The sequence below is a fragment of the Bison bison genome, unplaced genomic scaffold (assembly GCF_000754665.1).
Source record: "Bison bison bison isolate TAMUID 2011002044 unplaced genomic scaffold, Bison_UMD1.0 scf7180017864483, whole genome shotgun sequence".
Lineage (NCBI taxonomy): Eukaryota > Metazoa > Chordata > Mammalia > Artiodactyla > Bovidae > Bison > Bison bison.
In genome coordinates, this window is record NW_011495043.1 from 2286642 (window position 1) to 2302655 (window position 16014).

Sequence of the window (16014 nt, forward strand, 5' to 3'; positions counted from 1 at the left end):
CGCTGGGCTGGAAGAAGCACAAGCTGGAATCAAGATTGCCGGGAGAAATATCAGTCACCTCAGATATGCAGATGATACCACCCTTATGGCAGAAAGTGAAGAGGAACTCAAAAGCCTCTTGATGAAAGTGAAAGAGGAGAGTGAAAAAGTTGGCTTAAAGCTCAACATTCAGAAAACTAAGATCATGGCATCTGGTCCCATCACTTCATGGCAAATAGATGGGGAAACAGTGGAAACAGTGTCAGACTTTATTTTTGGGGGCTCCAAAATCACTGCAGATGGTGACTGCAGCCATGAAATTAAAAGATGCTTACTCCTTGGAAGAAAAGTTACGACCAACCTAGATAGCATATTCAAAAGCAGAGACATTACTTTGCCAACAAAGGTCCGTCTAGTCAAGGCTATGGTTTTTCCAGTGGTCACGTATGGATGTGAGAGTTGGACTATGAAGAAGGCTGAGCGCCGTAGAATTGATGCTTTTGAACTGTGGTGTTGGAGAAGACTCCTGAGAGTCCCTTGGACTGCAAGGTGATCCAACCAGTCCATTCTAAAGGAGATCAGCCCTGGGTGTTCTTTGGAGGGAATGATGCTAATGCTGAAGCTCCAGTACTTTGACCACCTCATGTGAAGAGTTGACTCATTGGAAAAGACTCTGATGCTGGGAGGGATTGGGGGCAGGAGGAGAAGGGGACGACAGAGGATGAGTTGGCTGGATGACATCACTGACTCGATGGATATGGGTTTGAGTGAACTCCAGGAGTTGGTGATGGACAGGGAGGCCTGGCGTGCTGTGATTCATGGGGTCACAAAGAGTTGGACACGACTGAGCGACTGAACTGAACTGAACTGAACTTTTCATCTTAACTGGATCCTGTAGTTAGCAAGTCCTAAGAATTACTCAGGGACTTCCCAGGTGGCTCAGCAGTAAAGAATCCATCTGCCAATGCATGAGACACAGGAAACACAGATTCAATCCCTAGGTTGGGCAAATTCCCTGGAGGAGGACATGGTAACCCACTCCCGTATTCTTGCCTGGGAAATCACAAGGACAGTGGAGCCTGGTGGGCTACAGTCCATAGGGTTGCAAAGAGTCAGATACAACTGAGCAGCTAAACACACACACGCACAAAAATTACTCAACTTTTTTAATGTAAAATATTTCCCCTTCATAAAGACCATCTACCACTTTATTACTTTCTGGCCATGAAAATATGCCTAATACTTAAAGCAGTACTACTTTTGTCAATCAAGAGTTTCCCAAGAACAGCATCCTAATCCAGCAGTATTTCATTTTGCATTGATACATGACTACCTTGCTATACTAATGCTAAGTCGCTTCAGTCGTGTCCGACTCTGTGCAACCCCATAGATGGCAGCCCACCAGGCTCCCCTGTCCCTGGGATTCTCCAGGCAAGAACACTGGAGTGGGTTGCCATGTCCTTCTCCAATGCATGAAAGTGAAAAGTGAAAGTGAAGTCACTCAGTCGTGTCCGACTCTTAGCGACCCCATTGGACTGCAGCCTACCAGGCTCCTCCGTCCATGGGACTCTCCAGGCAAGAGTACGGGAGTGGGGTGCCATTGCCTTCTCTGGTCTATGGCTACTTTAAAGTGCCTGTATCTTTACTGCATGATTGATGGCCAGCTTGGGAAGTGTTGGGTGCATCCATTTGTACAAACTAAGCAGAATACTGCAACTGAGGTAGCTGTTTCATCTAGAAACATACCATTCTTGTATCCCATCTTTAATATTCACTTCAATGGCCTTTTAAAATGAAAGTCATTCTATTTGACCTTTCCACAAATGTTTAATTGTCAATCAAGGACTTGCTCCAATAATATTTCTTACAGAGTTCTCCAGTTTTATCTTTATTACAAGTGGACTGTTGTTTCTATACAAAGCCAAACATTCACATTAAAATGAATGCCACTTCCATTTCTTTTATAAGGGTTTTCTATTTAACATGGCATCTGACAAGCAGCCCCATCTGTATTTTCCACTAAAAGGGGTGGGGTGGGGGCAGAAAGGGCGAAGACTAATTGATCAGGGAATACAAGGTATGTGGGGGAAGTGGAAGAGTAGGAGCAGAAGAATATAATTCTAGAATCTGGGAGCAATTTCCTGAGCTGCACATGGTGGTGAGGGGGGGAGCCCATTTTGGCTGCGAAAACGGTAAAATCAATAAAGATTCAAGTTAACCCCTCACCCCCCTCAGAGTCTCTGCCCTCTGGTTCAAAGACAAAATGTCTCCACAAACCAGAAAACTAAATCATTACTCACAACTCCGTGTCAACTGCCTTTTGAGTAAGAAGAGTGTGGTGCTGGTCCCCCCATCTCCCCGCTGTCACTGCCTCTCCTGCTTGTCTAGACAGAGATGACAACCTCCAAAAGCTACTGGCAGAAGTCAACTGTAATAATATCATGACAACAACTGTCGCAGCGCTTACCAAACTGAAGGTAAATGTCAAACATCATCGTGAAAGGAAAGATACGTAGTATAAAAGAATGTGACAATAATCTGGGTGTGAGATCACAAAATTCCTACCCTCACACCCAGGTTGCTTCAAAAGACATCACTTAAGGATGGTTTCATGTCAGGAAATCTGTTCATGCAATACATCAAGCAGCAGGCCCAAGAAGAAAAAGACTCTCAACTATTTTTAAGTTGCAAAAAAAGACATTTACTAGAATCAAATGTCCATTCCTAATAAAAAATGCCTACAAAGTTACTAAAATCAAGATGCTCTTCAACATCATGAAGGATACCCTAAGCTGAGAGCCAATGGCAGAATACTAACAAAATCCTTGTAGCATGTCCATTAAAATTTGGAATAAGACAAAAACATCTACTTATCATTATTATTTAGCACCGCCATATAAACTCTAGCCAATGCAATAAGACCAGAACAGACAAATAAAAGCTATAATTCCTGTGAAAGTAGGTGACAAAATTTTGTCTATATCAGATTACATATAACATTAGAACTTTATCTTATATTATGTCCCTAAATAAATTTCAGATGAATTAGAGAGCTTGGTGTAAATCTGAAACCAAAAAAGTTAATTGGAGATATAGGTAAATATTAACTGATTTTTTTTTAATAGAGAAGGAATTTAAGGATAAAATAATCACAAATATTATAAGGATAATATCATAAAATATTATAAGGATAAAAGTAATCATGAAAATAGAGATTGATTATATTTCTTCATTAAAAAAAGAGAAAACCATAAAAAGCAAACGGTAAATTGGGCAAAATATTTTCAACTGTTATACCAGACAAATAAAGTATATATGTTATTGATAGTATAAAAGCTTTTTGAAATTAGGAAAAGAACAACTAGCCTCAACAGAATCACAAGGACATAAACTAATAATTTAAGATAAGTCTTCATATTAAGAATAACCTCATAATCATACGGTTTTGTATTATACCACAAACATTACCCAGACGTTTTGAGGAATTACTATCCGTCAGTTACTCTCTGAGGTGTTTCTCATATACTGTCTCTGTATTCAACACTCTTTAACAAGTGGGTGATAGTTCACCCATTTTATAGATGGAGCAACTCAGTTTTAGAAAGATTAAATAATTTGTCCAAGTAAATGGTAAAAAAAAAAAAAAAAGATTTTAAGTTCAATTCTAAGTCTGTATCCTCTATATTCCTTCAGTCTCAAAGAAACAACTAAAATTATTGATAAGGTAGAATACATAAGAGTTTAAAAATTTTGGACATCCAAAAATAAATCATAAAATTCTAAGCTAAACCAACACTCTGAAAAACCTCTGCAACCTTTATGCAACAATTATTATTTTCCTTAATATAGAAAGAATTCTTGCAAAGCAACCGGAAATGGTGTAAGACCAACAAAAAAAAAATAGGCAAACACCATTAAAAGCACTACGTAATTATAAATATCAGAGCAGGCAATGGCATCCCACTCCAGTACTCTTGCGTGGAAAATCCCATGGATGGGGGAGCCTGGTAGGCTGCAGTCCATGGGATCGAGAAGCAACTTCGAGATCTGAGCAACTTCCCTTTAACTTTTCACTTTCATGCATTGGAGAAGGAAATGGCAACCCACTCCAGTGTTCTTGCCTGGAGAATCCCAGGGACAGGGGAGCCTGGTGGGCTGCCGTCTATGGGGTCACACAGAGTCGGATACGACTGAAGCGACTTAGCAGTAGCAATTATAAATATAAAAGCTACAAATATAAAACTATGTTGATTGGTAATCTAAGAAATATCATTCAAAGAATGATGAAATACTACTTCTCAAACATGACATTTTCAAATAATAAAGAAATTAAATAATCAATAATAACATGGGTAAGGCTTCAACCCAATAAGAAAATGACTGAATTAATTATGGTGTTAAACTAAGATGGAATATGTCTTAGTATTAAAATCATCAAATGATATTTGCTAACACAAGAATAGCCTTACCCGTCTTCTTATCCAATACCAGATTTGTGCATGTGTATAAGACAGAAATTCTAATTCATGGGTAATTTTTAAAGAAATACACTATGAGGGTTAGAAATTGTACAGACCATTTTAAATTTCTTCTCAATCTGCTTTAGTATTTTCCAAATTTTCTCAATTCAGTGTATTCACTTTTCAATCAGAAATATTTTAAAATTGTATTAGAAACAATGATTTATACACTATCAATAAGAACACTTTAAATTTGTATAGTTCTTTTAGAATTTACAAAGTAACCTTATAAATATTATTCCATTTAATTCACACAACAGTCTTTTGAGATATATACTGGCACCATTTAACAAAATAAATAATTTTTATTAAACTAAAAAGATTAAGTTTCTTTATGTCTTCCAAGGACAGGGCAGAGAGAAGGGCAGGCAAAGACGAGCCCTTAAAAGAAAATGAAACTCTGAATTATGAGCATGCCCTAAAGAAACTCTAAACAATGTCAGTGATACAACATTTCTCCCTGAAAAAATCTTTTGTTGGCCTAACTTCTAGCTGTCACAGTTACTGTCAAGTGATAATGGTATTACATTCACTTCAAACTAGCATCTTTTATTACCTGTCGTTTTATAAGCATCGTGTTCTACGTGGGAGTTAATCCACAGAACTCCTGGTTATATAACTGGGACCAACCCACAAACTGGGGTCTAAGAGTCCTTTTCTAAAATAAGCTGGTAAAAGTGGTCATGTCTCTCCCATGGTACTACATGAATAAGTCAAACAGACTGAAAATAAACAATGTTAGCACCATGATTGGTTAAAAAACAAACAAAACTTGAATTAGTTCAATTCTATTATTCTTATGTGACCACTTAAAGAGTTTTCATTTGTGTTGAAAAGTCAAAACGGGAACACAGTACAAACTGGTACAAACTGCAAGCGGGTCGTATGTTAGTTTGGTTAAGTGCAAATTCTATTCCATAGATGAAATGGTTTTACTAAATTTGAATTCTTTAAAACTGAAATGCATTCCTTATTTTAATTGTTAACTGTTTAAAACAAAAAATCAAGAAAATAAATACTGTATATTATTTTCTGACTTGTACGTAAAATAATCTTGTCAAATAGAGGTAGAGTGCTAAAAAAATACAGGTGTCAAATCAACAGGTTCATCTCTAGTCTCATTATAAAGTTATGCTCTAAGAAAAATACCTTAAAATTGGAATAGCTGTTCATTAGGATTTTGGTAAAGAATACACACGAATTGTTTTCCTTGTCTTTTGAGCATGTTCCAAATGTGGTAGATCTTATTTTGTTAGTATTTATAACTTTATGGAAACATAATAGGAAGGTTTTAAGGGCTCATCAGACCATTTATTTCGATTAGAAGCGGTAATGAAATCTGTTTAAACTATTAGATATCACTTAGTCTCTATGTAAGACAGATTGTATACTTAATGCCTTTTGGCATGATCCACAATTCCTTGTCCTTAATACTTTCATATTGACTGAAAACAAGGATTCTCTTCCTACTCCACCCAAACCTCCTCAAGCCCAAATCAGCAGTTTGATCTCAAATAGCACTTTTCATAAACCTTAGAAAATAACTGTTATAAACCTTTAGCTCACATGCTGGCAGTAGCAATAATAAGCCTTAGCTATAATAAGCCTTAGCTATAAGCCAAGGACGGCCTCCCTGGTGGCTCAGAGGTTAAAGCGTCTGCCTGCAATGCGGGAGACCTCAGTTCAATCCCTGGGTCGGGAAGATCCCCTGGAGAAGGAAACGGCAACCCACTCCAGTATTCTTGCCTGGAGAATCCCATGGATGGAGAAGCCTGGTGGGCCACAGTCCACAGGGTCGCAAAAAGTCGGACACGACTGAGCGACTTGACTTTCACTTTCACTTAACTTTCATAAGCCAAGGATTCGATGCTGTTTCTAGCTCTACACAGACTACGACCTTGAAAAGTGATAACTATCACAGTCCTGGATATACCTGCCCTCACCATGGGCAATGTTCTTCCAAATGCCTTTCCTTTCTGAAAAATAACACACTGGACCACTATACTCATGACATCACGCTGCCTGAACCTAGTGGGCAAGATGTATCAACTACTCTAGATGTACTGGTAAGACTTCTGCATGTAAGAAAGTGAGAAATCTAACAAAAATTCAGGGGCTTTCTATCTCAGTGCAACTGTCAGGGGTCCAGTGGTGTGGGTTATACTGAGATATCCTATCTAAAGTAAGGATGAGCTGTTGCATCTGGCCACTCTGACAATCAAAGAAGGGGCACAGTGCCCCTTTGGATTCTGGAGAAAACCTATGCCCCTTCTGGATGTGCTGCTTCAGCCCTTTTACCAAAAGACCCCTCCAAATCCATTAGTTTGAGTGGGGCCCAGACCAAGGGATTCCCTGGTAGCTCAAACGGTAAAGAATCTGCCTGCAATGCAGAAGACCAAGTTCAATCCTTGGTCAGGAAGATCCCCTGGAGAAGGGAACGGCTACTCACTCCAGTATTCTTGCCTGGGAAATTCCATGGACAGAGGAGCCTGGTCGGCTATAGTCCATGGGGTCGTAGAGAGTCAAATACAACTGAGCGACTGACACTTGCACTTTGAGAGCAGGGGAAGGCTGGGCACCAGGTCCAGGCTGCCATGCAGACAGCTTGGACATCTGGGCACATGCTCCAGCAGGTTGGCAGTGCCTGTCCTCTCAGTGGCAGGGAGAGATGCGCTGTTTGGAGGTGCTTTGGGGAAACCTCCAAAGGTAAATCGGTGCAGACCTTTAGGATCTTGGAACAAGACTCTACCGAACCTTAGTTTTGAACATCTAGCCTCCAGAACCGGCAGAGAATAAATTCCTATTTTTTCACACCTCCAGTTTGTGGGAGTTTATGATCACAGTCCTAAGAAATGGATAGAAATTTTGTTCTAATGACTTCAAGGGTATTAGCTCATCTAATCACTTTAAGGACTACAGCCCACCAGGATCCTCTGTCCATGTGATTATCCCAGCAAGAATACTGGAGTGGGTTACCATTTCCTCCTCCAGTGGATCATCCTGACCCAGGGTTCGAATCCATAACTCTTAAATTTCCTGCATTGACAGGCAATTCTTTGCCATTAGTGCCACCTGTACAAGGACCAATCACCTTAAGAGTCACGAGTATTACTACTTTTTAGAGAGGGGCTTCCCAGTTTGCTCAGCTGGTAAAGAATCTGCCTGCAATGCAGGAGACACTGGTCCGATTCCTGGGTCAGGAAGATCCCCTGGAGAAGGGACAGGTTACCCACTCCAGTATTCTTGGGCTTTCTTGGTGGCTCAGACACTAAAGAATCTACCTGCTAATGCAGGAGACGTAAGAGACTCAGGTTGGATTCCTGTATTGGGAAGATCCCCAGGAGGAGGGCATGGAAACCTACTCCAGTATTCTTGCCTGGAGAATCCCATGGACAGAGGAGCCTGGCAGGTCAGTCCATAAGGTCACAAAGAGTCAGACACGACTGGGTGACTAAGCACACAACAGAGAGAGGAGCCAAAGATGACCTTGCATGGGGCAGAGGTGGGACATGAACTCTGCAGTCTGCTTCTGAGCCTGTGCTCTTAACCACTAGACCATCATGTCAACAGAGGAGTAACAGGAACCCACATGCTTCTCTCACCTGGATAACCTGAATGGGCTGTCATCACCATAGAAACTATGTCCTCTTAGTTTGGGAGCTCAGCTCTCTAACTAGGCTCTCAGCACCCTGCTGTTGAAGGCAGGTTCTGAGTATCTGAAGGGTAGGTGACTGCCCAGCATTCGACTTGAAGGCTCCCTGCAATCCCCACAGATATCCGCTATTTTTTGGTAAGGGATTGATTTTGTTAATGGCAGACTGCCCAGGCTGGCACAACCCCGAGGGTGATCCCTTTCTTCAATTTTGCACCTTGGCACCCTACCTGCATTATCTTGGTCCTGGCCCTGCTGCCAATATCTTCTTTTCAAATGACTTGCAAGAATAGCACTTTAAGTCCTAGTTCTTCTTTGATACTACTTAATGAAGAAAAACATTTTGATTTTAAACTTCATTACCTGACTGGAGTCTCAACCACAGTTGATCTTGTTTTTTAACATCTGAAATGAAGACAAGCATAAAATTCTCCAATCCTTGCTAACTTTTGGAAGTAATATTCAACTTTTACATGGTGCATCCATTCAGCAATGGGCTGGACCCTCAACATCAAGGTCCATTAAAGAGTAAGCAGAAGGATATCTGTCTAGTTCTCTACAATAAAGCCAAGGGCTTGGCACATGGCATTTGTTCAATGTTCATCAAGTACGGCGGGCGGATGGATTGATGGATGCGTGGATGGATGGATGGCTGAGGGTCCAGGGATGCTGAAACTCCATAGAAACTAAACTATGAGGAGCATGATGAAACGGGCAGCCCTGCCAGCACCTAAGCTCATCTCCTCTCTCTCTTTTTTATCCACAGTATTCTTTTCAGGGAATAAGACCAAACAAACAAAAAAACCTAGAAAGATCATCTCTTGCCCAGATTGAGGATACTTGATGATATTGATTTGATTTGAAAAAGCTGAAATTTGCCAACGTCCAGGCTGTCCAAAGTAACTTCATAAAGGCAGAAATTCCTGGGAGAAGGGATATTTATTGTCATTTCAGCTTCTGCCAGGACCCAAGGCACAACTCCAAAGGACACAAGCCTATCTGTGCCAACCTCTTTCTAAATATTTCTTCTATATCCTTCACCCTGGTGCCAGACACAGGAGCCCTCATGCTACCTCCAAACACCTTCATCCCAAGCCATCTCTCCCAGACACCTATGAATAACCCTATTACCATGAAAGTCTGTGGTGTGAATGAAGTTTAACACTCCTATAGTATTATTAAGTAAGGTTATACTAACTGAAACAGCTCTAGTTGGTAGCGTGTGCCTAGGAGGTATTTTCCAGTGAAATCTATATACCTGCTTCATCCACAATCTACCCTAGAGCCCCCTTCCGCTTTCCCAAGTCTGCTAGAAAACAGGATACCTTTACAGTTCCCTACCATCCACATCTTCATGGCAAGTAGATGGGGAGACAATGGAAACAGTGAAAGACTATTTTCTTGGGCTCCAAAATCACTGCAGATGGTGACTGCAGCCATGAAATTAAAAGACACTTGCTCCTTGAAAGAAAAGCTATGACCAACCTAGACAGCATATTAAAAAGCAGAGACATTACTTTGTCGACAAAAGTTCATCTAGTCAAAGCTATGGTTATTCGAGTAGTCATGTATGGATGTGAGAGTTGGACTGTAAAGAAAGCTGAGCGCCGAAGAATTGATGCTTTTGAACTGTGTTGTTGGAGAAGACTCTTGAGAGTCTCTTGGAGATCCAACCAGTCCATCCTAAAGGAAATCAGTCCTGAATATTCATTGGAAGGACTGATGCTGAAGCTGAAGCTGAAGCTCCAATACTCTGGCCATGTAATGTGAAGAACTGACTCATGGAAAAGACTCTCATGCTGGGAAAGATTGAAAGCAGGAGGAGAAGGGGACGACAAAGGATGAGATGGTTGGATGGCATCACCAATATGATGGACATGAGTTTGAGCAAGCTCCAGGAGTTGTTGATTGAAAGGGAAGCCTGGCATGCTGCAGTCCATGGGGTCACAAAATGTCAGACACGACTGAGCAACTGAACTGAACTGAACCATCCACATCTACCATCACCCCCATGCACAAGCATGGCCAAACTTACATAACACAACATCATACATAGCTTATAACCTGCAGCACAAATATATGAATAGTGAGTGTGGTTTCTATTCATGTTTACTTATATAAATCCTTTTAGCATTGTTCTACAATATTTCTATTTAGGCAAAGGTGCTTCCCTCACGCCTCAGTAGTAAAGAATCTGCCTGCAATGCAGGAGACCCAGGTTCCATCCCTGGGTCAGGTAGATCCCCTAGAGGAGGGCATGGCAACCCACTCCAGTTTTCAGAGGAGCCTGGCAGGCTATATATAGTCCATGGGGTCACAAATAGTTGGACACAACTGAAGTAACTAAGCAGAAGCAGCAGAATAAACACCAGATTCAAAATACCTAATATTTATCTATTAACACAATGTTCACCAAAAATCTCTAATCTCTCCATCTATCCCCTCACTGGTATCATGTGGGCAGAGAGAGAAAGGAAGACTCTTCAATGTCACCCCAACAAAGTTCCCAGTCTGCTCATCCATCCTCCTCTCTACCCCTCTGTCACAGAGAAAGCGTCTCCACCCCCTTTCCTTCCAGTTCTCTGGACACAATTCCCTCCACTTCCTTGATCTCTTGGGTCATCTCCCTTCTCCCATTATCTTCACAGGCTCCCTCTCCCTGACATTCTCCCACCAACACTCGGACACGCTATAGCTTCTCTCATTCTTGAAAAAAATACAAATTCACAAAACTCCTCGCTTGACCCCAATTCCCCCTTCTTCCTCCAGATGTAGCTTCAGTTCTATCTTCTCAGTCTGACTTCGTTAAAAAGTTGTCTGCAGTACATCCAGACAATGGAATATGACTCAGCACTAAAAAGAAATGAGCTATCAAGCCATGAAAAGACCCAGAGGAATCATAAATGCCTATCGCTAATAAGTGAAAGAAACCAATCTGAAATGGCTACAGAACTCTTAACTATGTGATGTTCTGGAAAAGGCAAAACTATGAAAATAGCAAAAAAAAAAAAAAATCATTTGTCCCCAGGTGTTGGAAAAGAGAGGGATGAATGGGCAGAACACAAAGGATTTTTAGGGCAGTGAATATACCCTGCTTGATACCATAATAATGGCTATATGTCATTCAGTATACATTTGTCCAAAGTCACAGAATACATACCATCAATAGTGAACCCTAATGTAAAATCTGAACTTTAGATGATTACAATGTACTGATGTAAGTTTATCAATCATAACAAATGTACCACTTCTGGTGGGGGATGCAGATAAGACAGGCAACCATGCTTGGGTAGGGGCCGGGGTAGATAGGAAATCTCTGTACCATTCTCTCAGTTTTGCTGTGACCTTAAAACTGTGCCTTTAGAGACTTTCAGGATGGTCCAGTGGTTAAGATTTCACCTTATAATTCAGGGCATATGAGTTTTATCCCTGATCGGAGAGCTGAGATCCCACATGCCTCATGGCCAAAAAAACCAAAGCATAAAACAGAATCAATATTGCAACCAGTTCAATAAAGACTTTAAAAATGGTCCACATAAAAGAAGCTTATTTTAAAATCTTAAAAAAAAATAAAACTGCTCTTTAAAAAAATTAAGTCTTTAAAAAGAAAAAGTTTGTGCTCCCCATTTTTACTTCCTCTCTGTCCATCACTTTAACCTGCTATTTCAGAGGTCCCCGCTGGCATGGCTGCTCCTTCCCATGGATACACTTATTTCTTATCCTGCTTGGTCGCACTCTGACCTCCTGACCAGTCCCTCCTCCTTGAAGCAACACTGCTTCCGAAGACTCACCCTTTCACCTCCCTCCAAGGTTCTTCATCCTCCGCCCATCTCTCAAATCCTGGTTTTCTCCAGGGTTCTGTCTGGGTCCCTTCTCTCTTCTCCCTCTACAGCTCACTCATATTTGTGGCTTCAACATGGGGACAACTCCCAAATCTGTATCTTTTGCCCCAGCATCTTTTCTCTGCTCCATAGCCATGTTTCTAACTGTTAACTAGATAAATATGTACAAATATGCCTCCGGCATTGGACACTCAGTGTGTTTAAATCCGAAGGCAACATCTTTGTTTCTAAACTTGCTTTTCTCCTGGGTTTCCTACTCAGGAGAGGGCATCGAAACCCTAGACTGGAACTCTCTACCTGTCATTTCAACCTCCCTCCTCTCTCAACCTTGTCATTCAAATAGTCATCCAATCCTGGCTCACTTACCTCCATGGCACCTCCCACTGTCGCCAAGCAGTCCAGGCTGCAGCACGCGTCTCCTGACACTGCAACCTCATCCTAATCATTTACTCCATCTCTGGTCAGGATCCATCAATAGCTCCCCTCTTGAGATACAGTCCAAGTCCATTCAGGACCAGCCCCCGCCCGTCTCCACCTCCTGCCACTTCCTCCAAGCACTCTGTGCTCCAGCCAGACTGAATCCCTCTACATCCCCTCTGCCCTGCTGGATGGTGCCATCCCTCGCCTTCTGGCCCTTGAGCACACCATTCTCTCTGCCTAGAACACTTGTTCTCTTTAGGTCCCTCCTCTCCTTCAGGCTAACCCCTGCATCCTTCAGTTCTCAGACTAAAGACAGGTTCTAGAGAGCCTGTCATGACCCCACCTCCCGAGACTAGATTGGAGGCACCTGTCCATGGCTCATGTACCTCCCATGAAAGCAATCAGCATACCTTATCATTGTTGTTCATTCTATTCTGTCTTCCCCACCAGATCCCAAGTTCCTTGAGGGCAGGGCTGGTGCATTCTGCTTATCTCAGTAACCTGGAGCCTGGCAGAGCCTCCAGAGAGAGAAGCTTGGTATTGAGAAGGAGCTTCCCTGGTGGCTCAGATGGTAAAGCATCTGCCCGCAATGAGGGAGACCTGGGTTTGATCCCTGGGTTGGGAAGATCCCCTGAAGAAGGAAATGGCAATCCACTCCAGTATTCTTGCCTGGAGAATCCCACGGACAGAGGACCCTGGTAGGCTACAGTCCATGCGGTCGCAAAGAGTCGGACATGACTGAGCAACTTCACTTCCTTTTTTTCTTGTACAAAGCTTTACCTAATACTTACTTTGTGAAAACATGTCCTCATTTCATGAAGGTAGAAAATCACCACAGTCAGAGAAGCTAAGGACAGGGCAAAGGAGGGAGTCATTCAATGTTTTTAGATTTTAAGCAGCGCTTTTTCCAAAGCTATACTGCCTTTGGAAAACAAAGAGAAACTTACTTTTCTTACACTTTAACTGACCTAAAAGAGGAAATTAACAACTGTTGATAAGATGTAATGAACATAGCAGTGTGGCAGAGTTCCTGGTAATATTATCTGTTATTGAGGCAAATACTACAATCCTACAGTCCTTTCAAGCAATTCTTGGGGAAACTCTGCAACTTACTTTCTTCTGTAAGGGCTCACTCTTCCTGCCTTGATCACCCTTGGTAAAATCTGCTTTCAAGCCATCTAATAATCTCACCACAGTACAAAAAAATTACAAGGATCAGCCATGCAGAGACTATAAAGAAGAGGTGAGGCCTCTCTAATAAGCACAATTCCAAATGCACATAATAAACATTATATTTTCTGATCATAACAGAGCCAAGGAATCTGAGGAAATTAAAAATTGGATCACATTTTAAAGAGGAGTCCTAAACCTGTCTGAAAAGAAACAAGCTGCATCCAAAAACATCTTAAATAAACTAAAATCCAAAACTGAAAGAGATAATGGACACATAAGCAACAAATTCAGAATGACCAACATAATCTGGCACTATACACGTGCATGCTCAGTTTGGACTATACTAATTATATTTTGGTTTCTAAGTATAATTATTTATAATTTAGTGTATGTTTTTCTTGCAAAAAATATATAAAGTAACAGAATATTTTTACAATTAAATTTGTCAGCCACATTTTTCTGGTCCCCAGTTGGGAGCATCAGTGGAAGTGGTTCAAAAACATTCTGGCCTCATTTTATTCTTCAGTTTGAGAAAGAGAATTACATAGGCATAGAAAGTGAAAAAGGGTACATTTTTATTATCGAACATTATTGTTATGGGATTTGCATATAGAAGTTGACCAAAATTATTATTTACATGAAAAGTAAATCGTACTACAATGTAAGCTGAAATTTTCTTCATTAAATTGCTCTTACCCATATCATACACTGATTTAGGCAGGAATGCACAGTCCAAAGCCGATGGCCGGGCACTCATGAGCTTAGAATCCTCCTCCACTGATTCTTTTTAGATTCTGTTTGATATCTAGTTTGTCTTTTTAAGCATCAGAATCAAAATGTGTTACTTCCTGCACATCAACCTTGCCTACAGCCCATCCTCTCCTCTGTCCTCCCAGCCCAGCACCCAGCTCTCCTCCTGAAGCATAAGCAATACCAAGTGTCATGAACTTGTTCTTGGCATCCCTTTCTGGCCAGGACTTGCCCTGTGCTCTCACCATGTGCCCAGGTGCTCACACTCTCACAGCCCAAGCCCACCTCACTTCCTGGGCTGTTATCACAGAAGTCTGAGTGGCCTGAACTCCTCTGTCTACTTTTTACAGTTTTCTTTGGAACTTCCTTGAATCCAGACGTTATGGTCTTCAGACTATAAAGCAATGCAAGCGCCCCAGACAAGCACACAACGTGTGGATTATCCGCCTGGCCCTGTTTGCAGGCGGTGTTCACTCCTCGCCAGCAAGAGCAGCAGCACCATCATTTCCCCCTGGGCCTCTCTCTGTCCTGACTTTCCCGTTGAGGCGCTCCTTTTCCTACAGTAACCCCAGGCAGGCTTGAGGATTCCATGTACTGTCTACTTCCTCCTTTCAAGTTAGGACCCCTCTACCTGGATGGCTGCAGAAGCCTAAGCTGAACAGTCTCAGCTGGAGGCCGAGTTCTCGAAAGAAATAATCATTAAACGCTCAAATCCACAGTTCAGCCTTCCTCACACAGCGGCTGCCACAACTTCCCTGCTTCTTTCCAGGCTTCTTCCCTAGGGAATTCCTCACTGGTGACGAAAAATCTCACTTCCTTGGGTTGTGCCCTCCTTTCCCACATTCGAACCCACTGAGAAGTCCGTAGCACCTGCTTCATCTCACCTGAATTAATAATCAACCAAACTGGTGACCCAGCACAGAACTCAGCAGCGCACCTTCAGTGGCCCTGGGACCTCCAACGCCCTGAGCACCCACTACCTCCCTCTACCTAAGTCGAAGGAACTTATTCCAAGTGGGCCGACTTGGCTTTCTGTTAACTTTTCCCCTACACTGTTCAGGTCAGTCATTCGCGTTCCAAACGTGCAGCGGTGCTGGGATGCGACTGAATGGAATTGAGAGCAACAGGGCATCAATTCTCACTCTTTGATGAAAAGAGTTGGCCAGTTTCCCTTGGCAGCTTCTAGAAAAGGCAAGGAAAAGAACGAGAAAAAAGAAAGATCGAGAACCATGTGGGGTTTAACCATTCTTCTGATACCCCTAGACCCAAAAATACACGGAGGCTATCAAGAACTGCCCGGGGCCCCACTGGGGGAGCACCGAGCGTCCAGTTGCTGACCGAGACTACGCGGGGGACTTGGTCCTAGTGGAGAATTATTAACACCTGGGTGAGAGGTCCTGTCTTAACACCAGGGAGGAGGGAATAAAAGAGCGAAGACAGAAAGAACACAGAAAAGGATCCCAAACGCCCGAAGCATCCTCGTCTCGCGTCGTCTCCCGGAATGGGCTGCCCCAAGCCGGAGCCGAGCGGCTGGGCGGGTCCCTAAGCCGCGCGCCCCGCGCTGTCCGGGCGGCGCCCCCTTACCTTGCGGGAGTACGGGGGCTTGCTCAGGTGGATGCCGTCGCGGACGAGCTTATCCCGGATCATGATCTTCAGCTTCAGTTTCGGGTAGCTCACC

General features: G+C 42.4%; 1 protein-coding gene across 1 annotated transcript in view; it reads right to left on the reverse strand.

Moving 5' to 3' along the window:
* Positions 1 to 16014, reverse strand: part of SAMD5 (sterile alpha motif domain containing 5) — a 62500-nt gene that overhangs the window by 46033 nt on the left and 453 nt on the right. The window contains exon 2 of the mRNA XM_010862572.1: positions 15921 to 16008. Coding sequence (XP_010860874.1) covers positions 15921 to 16008 — 88 coding nt within the window. The remainder of the gene's footprint in view (positions 1 to 15920; positions 16009 to 16014) is intronic.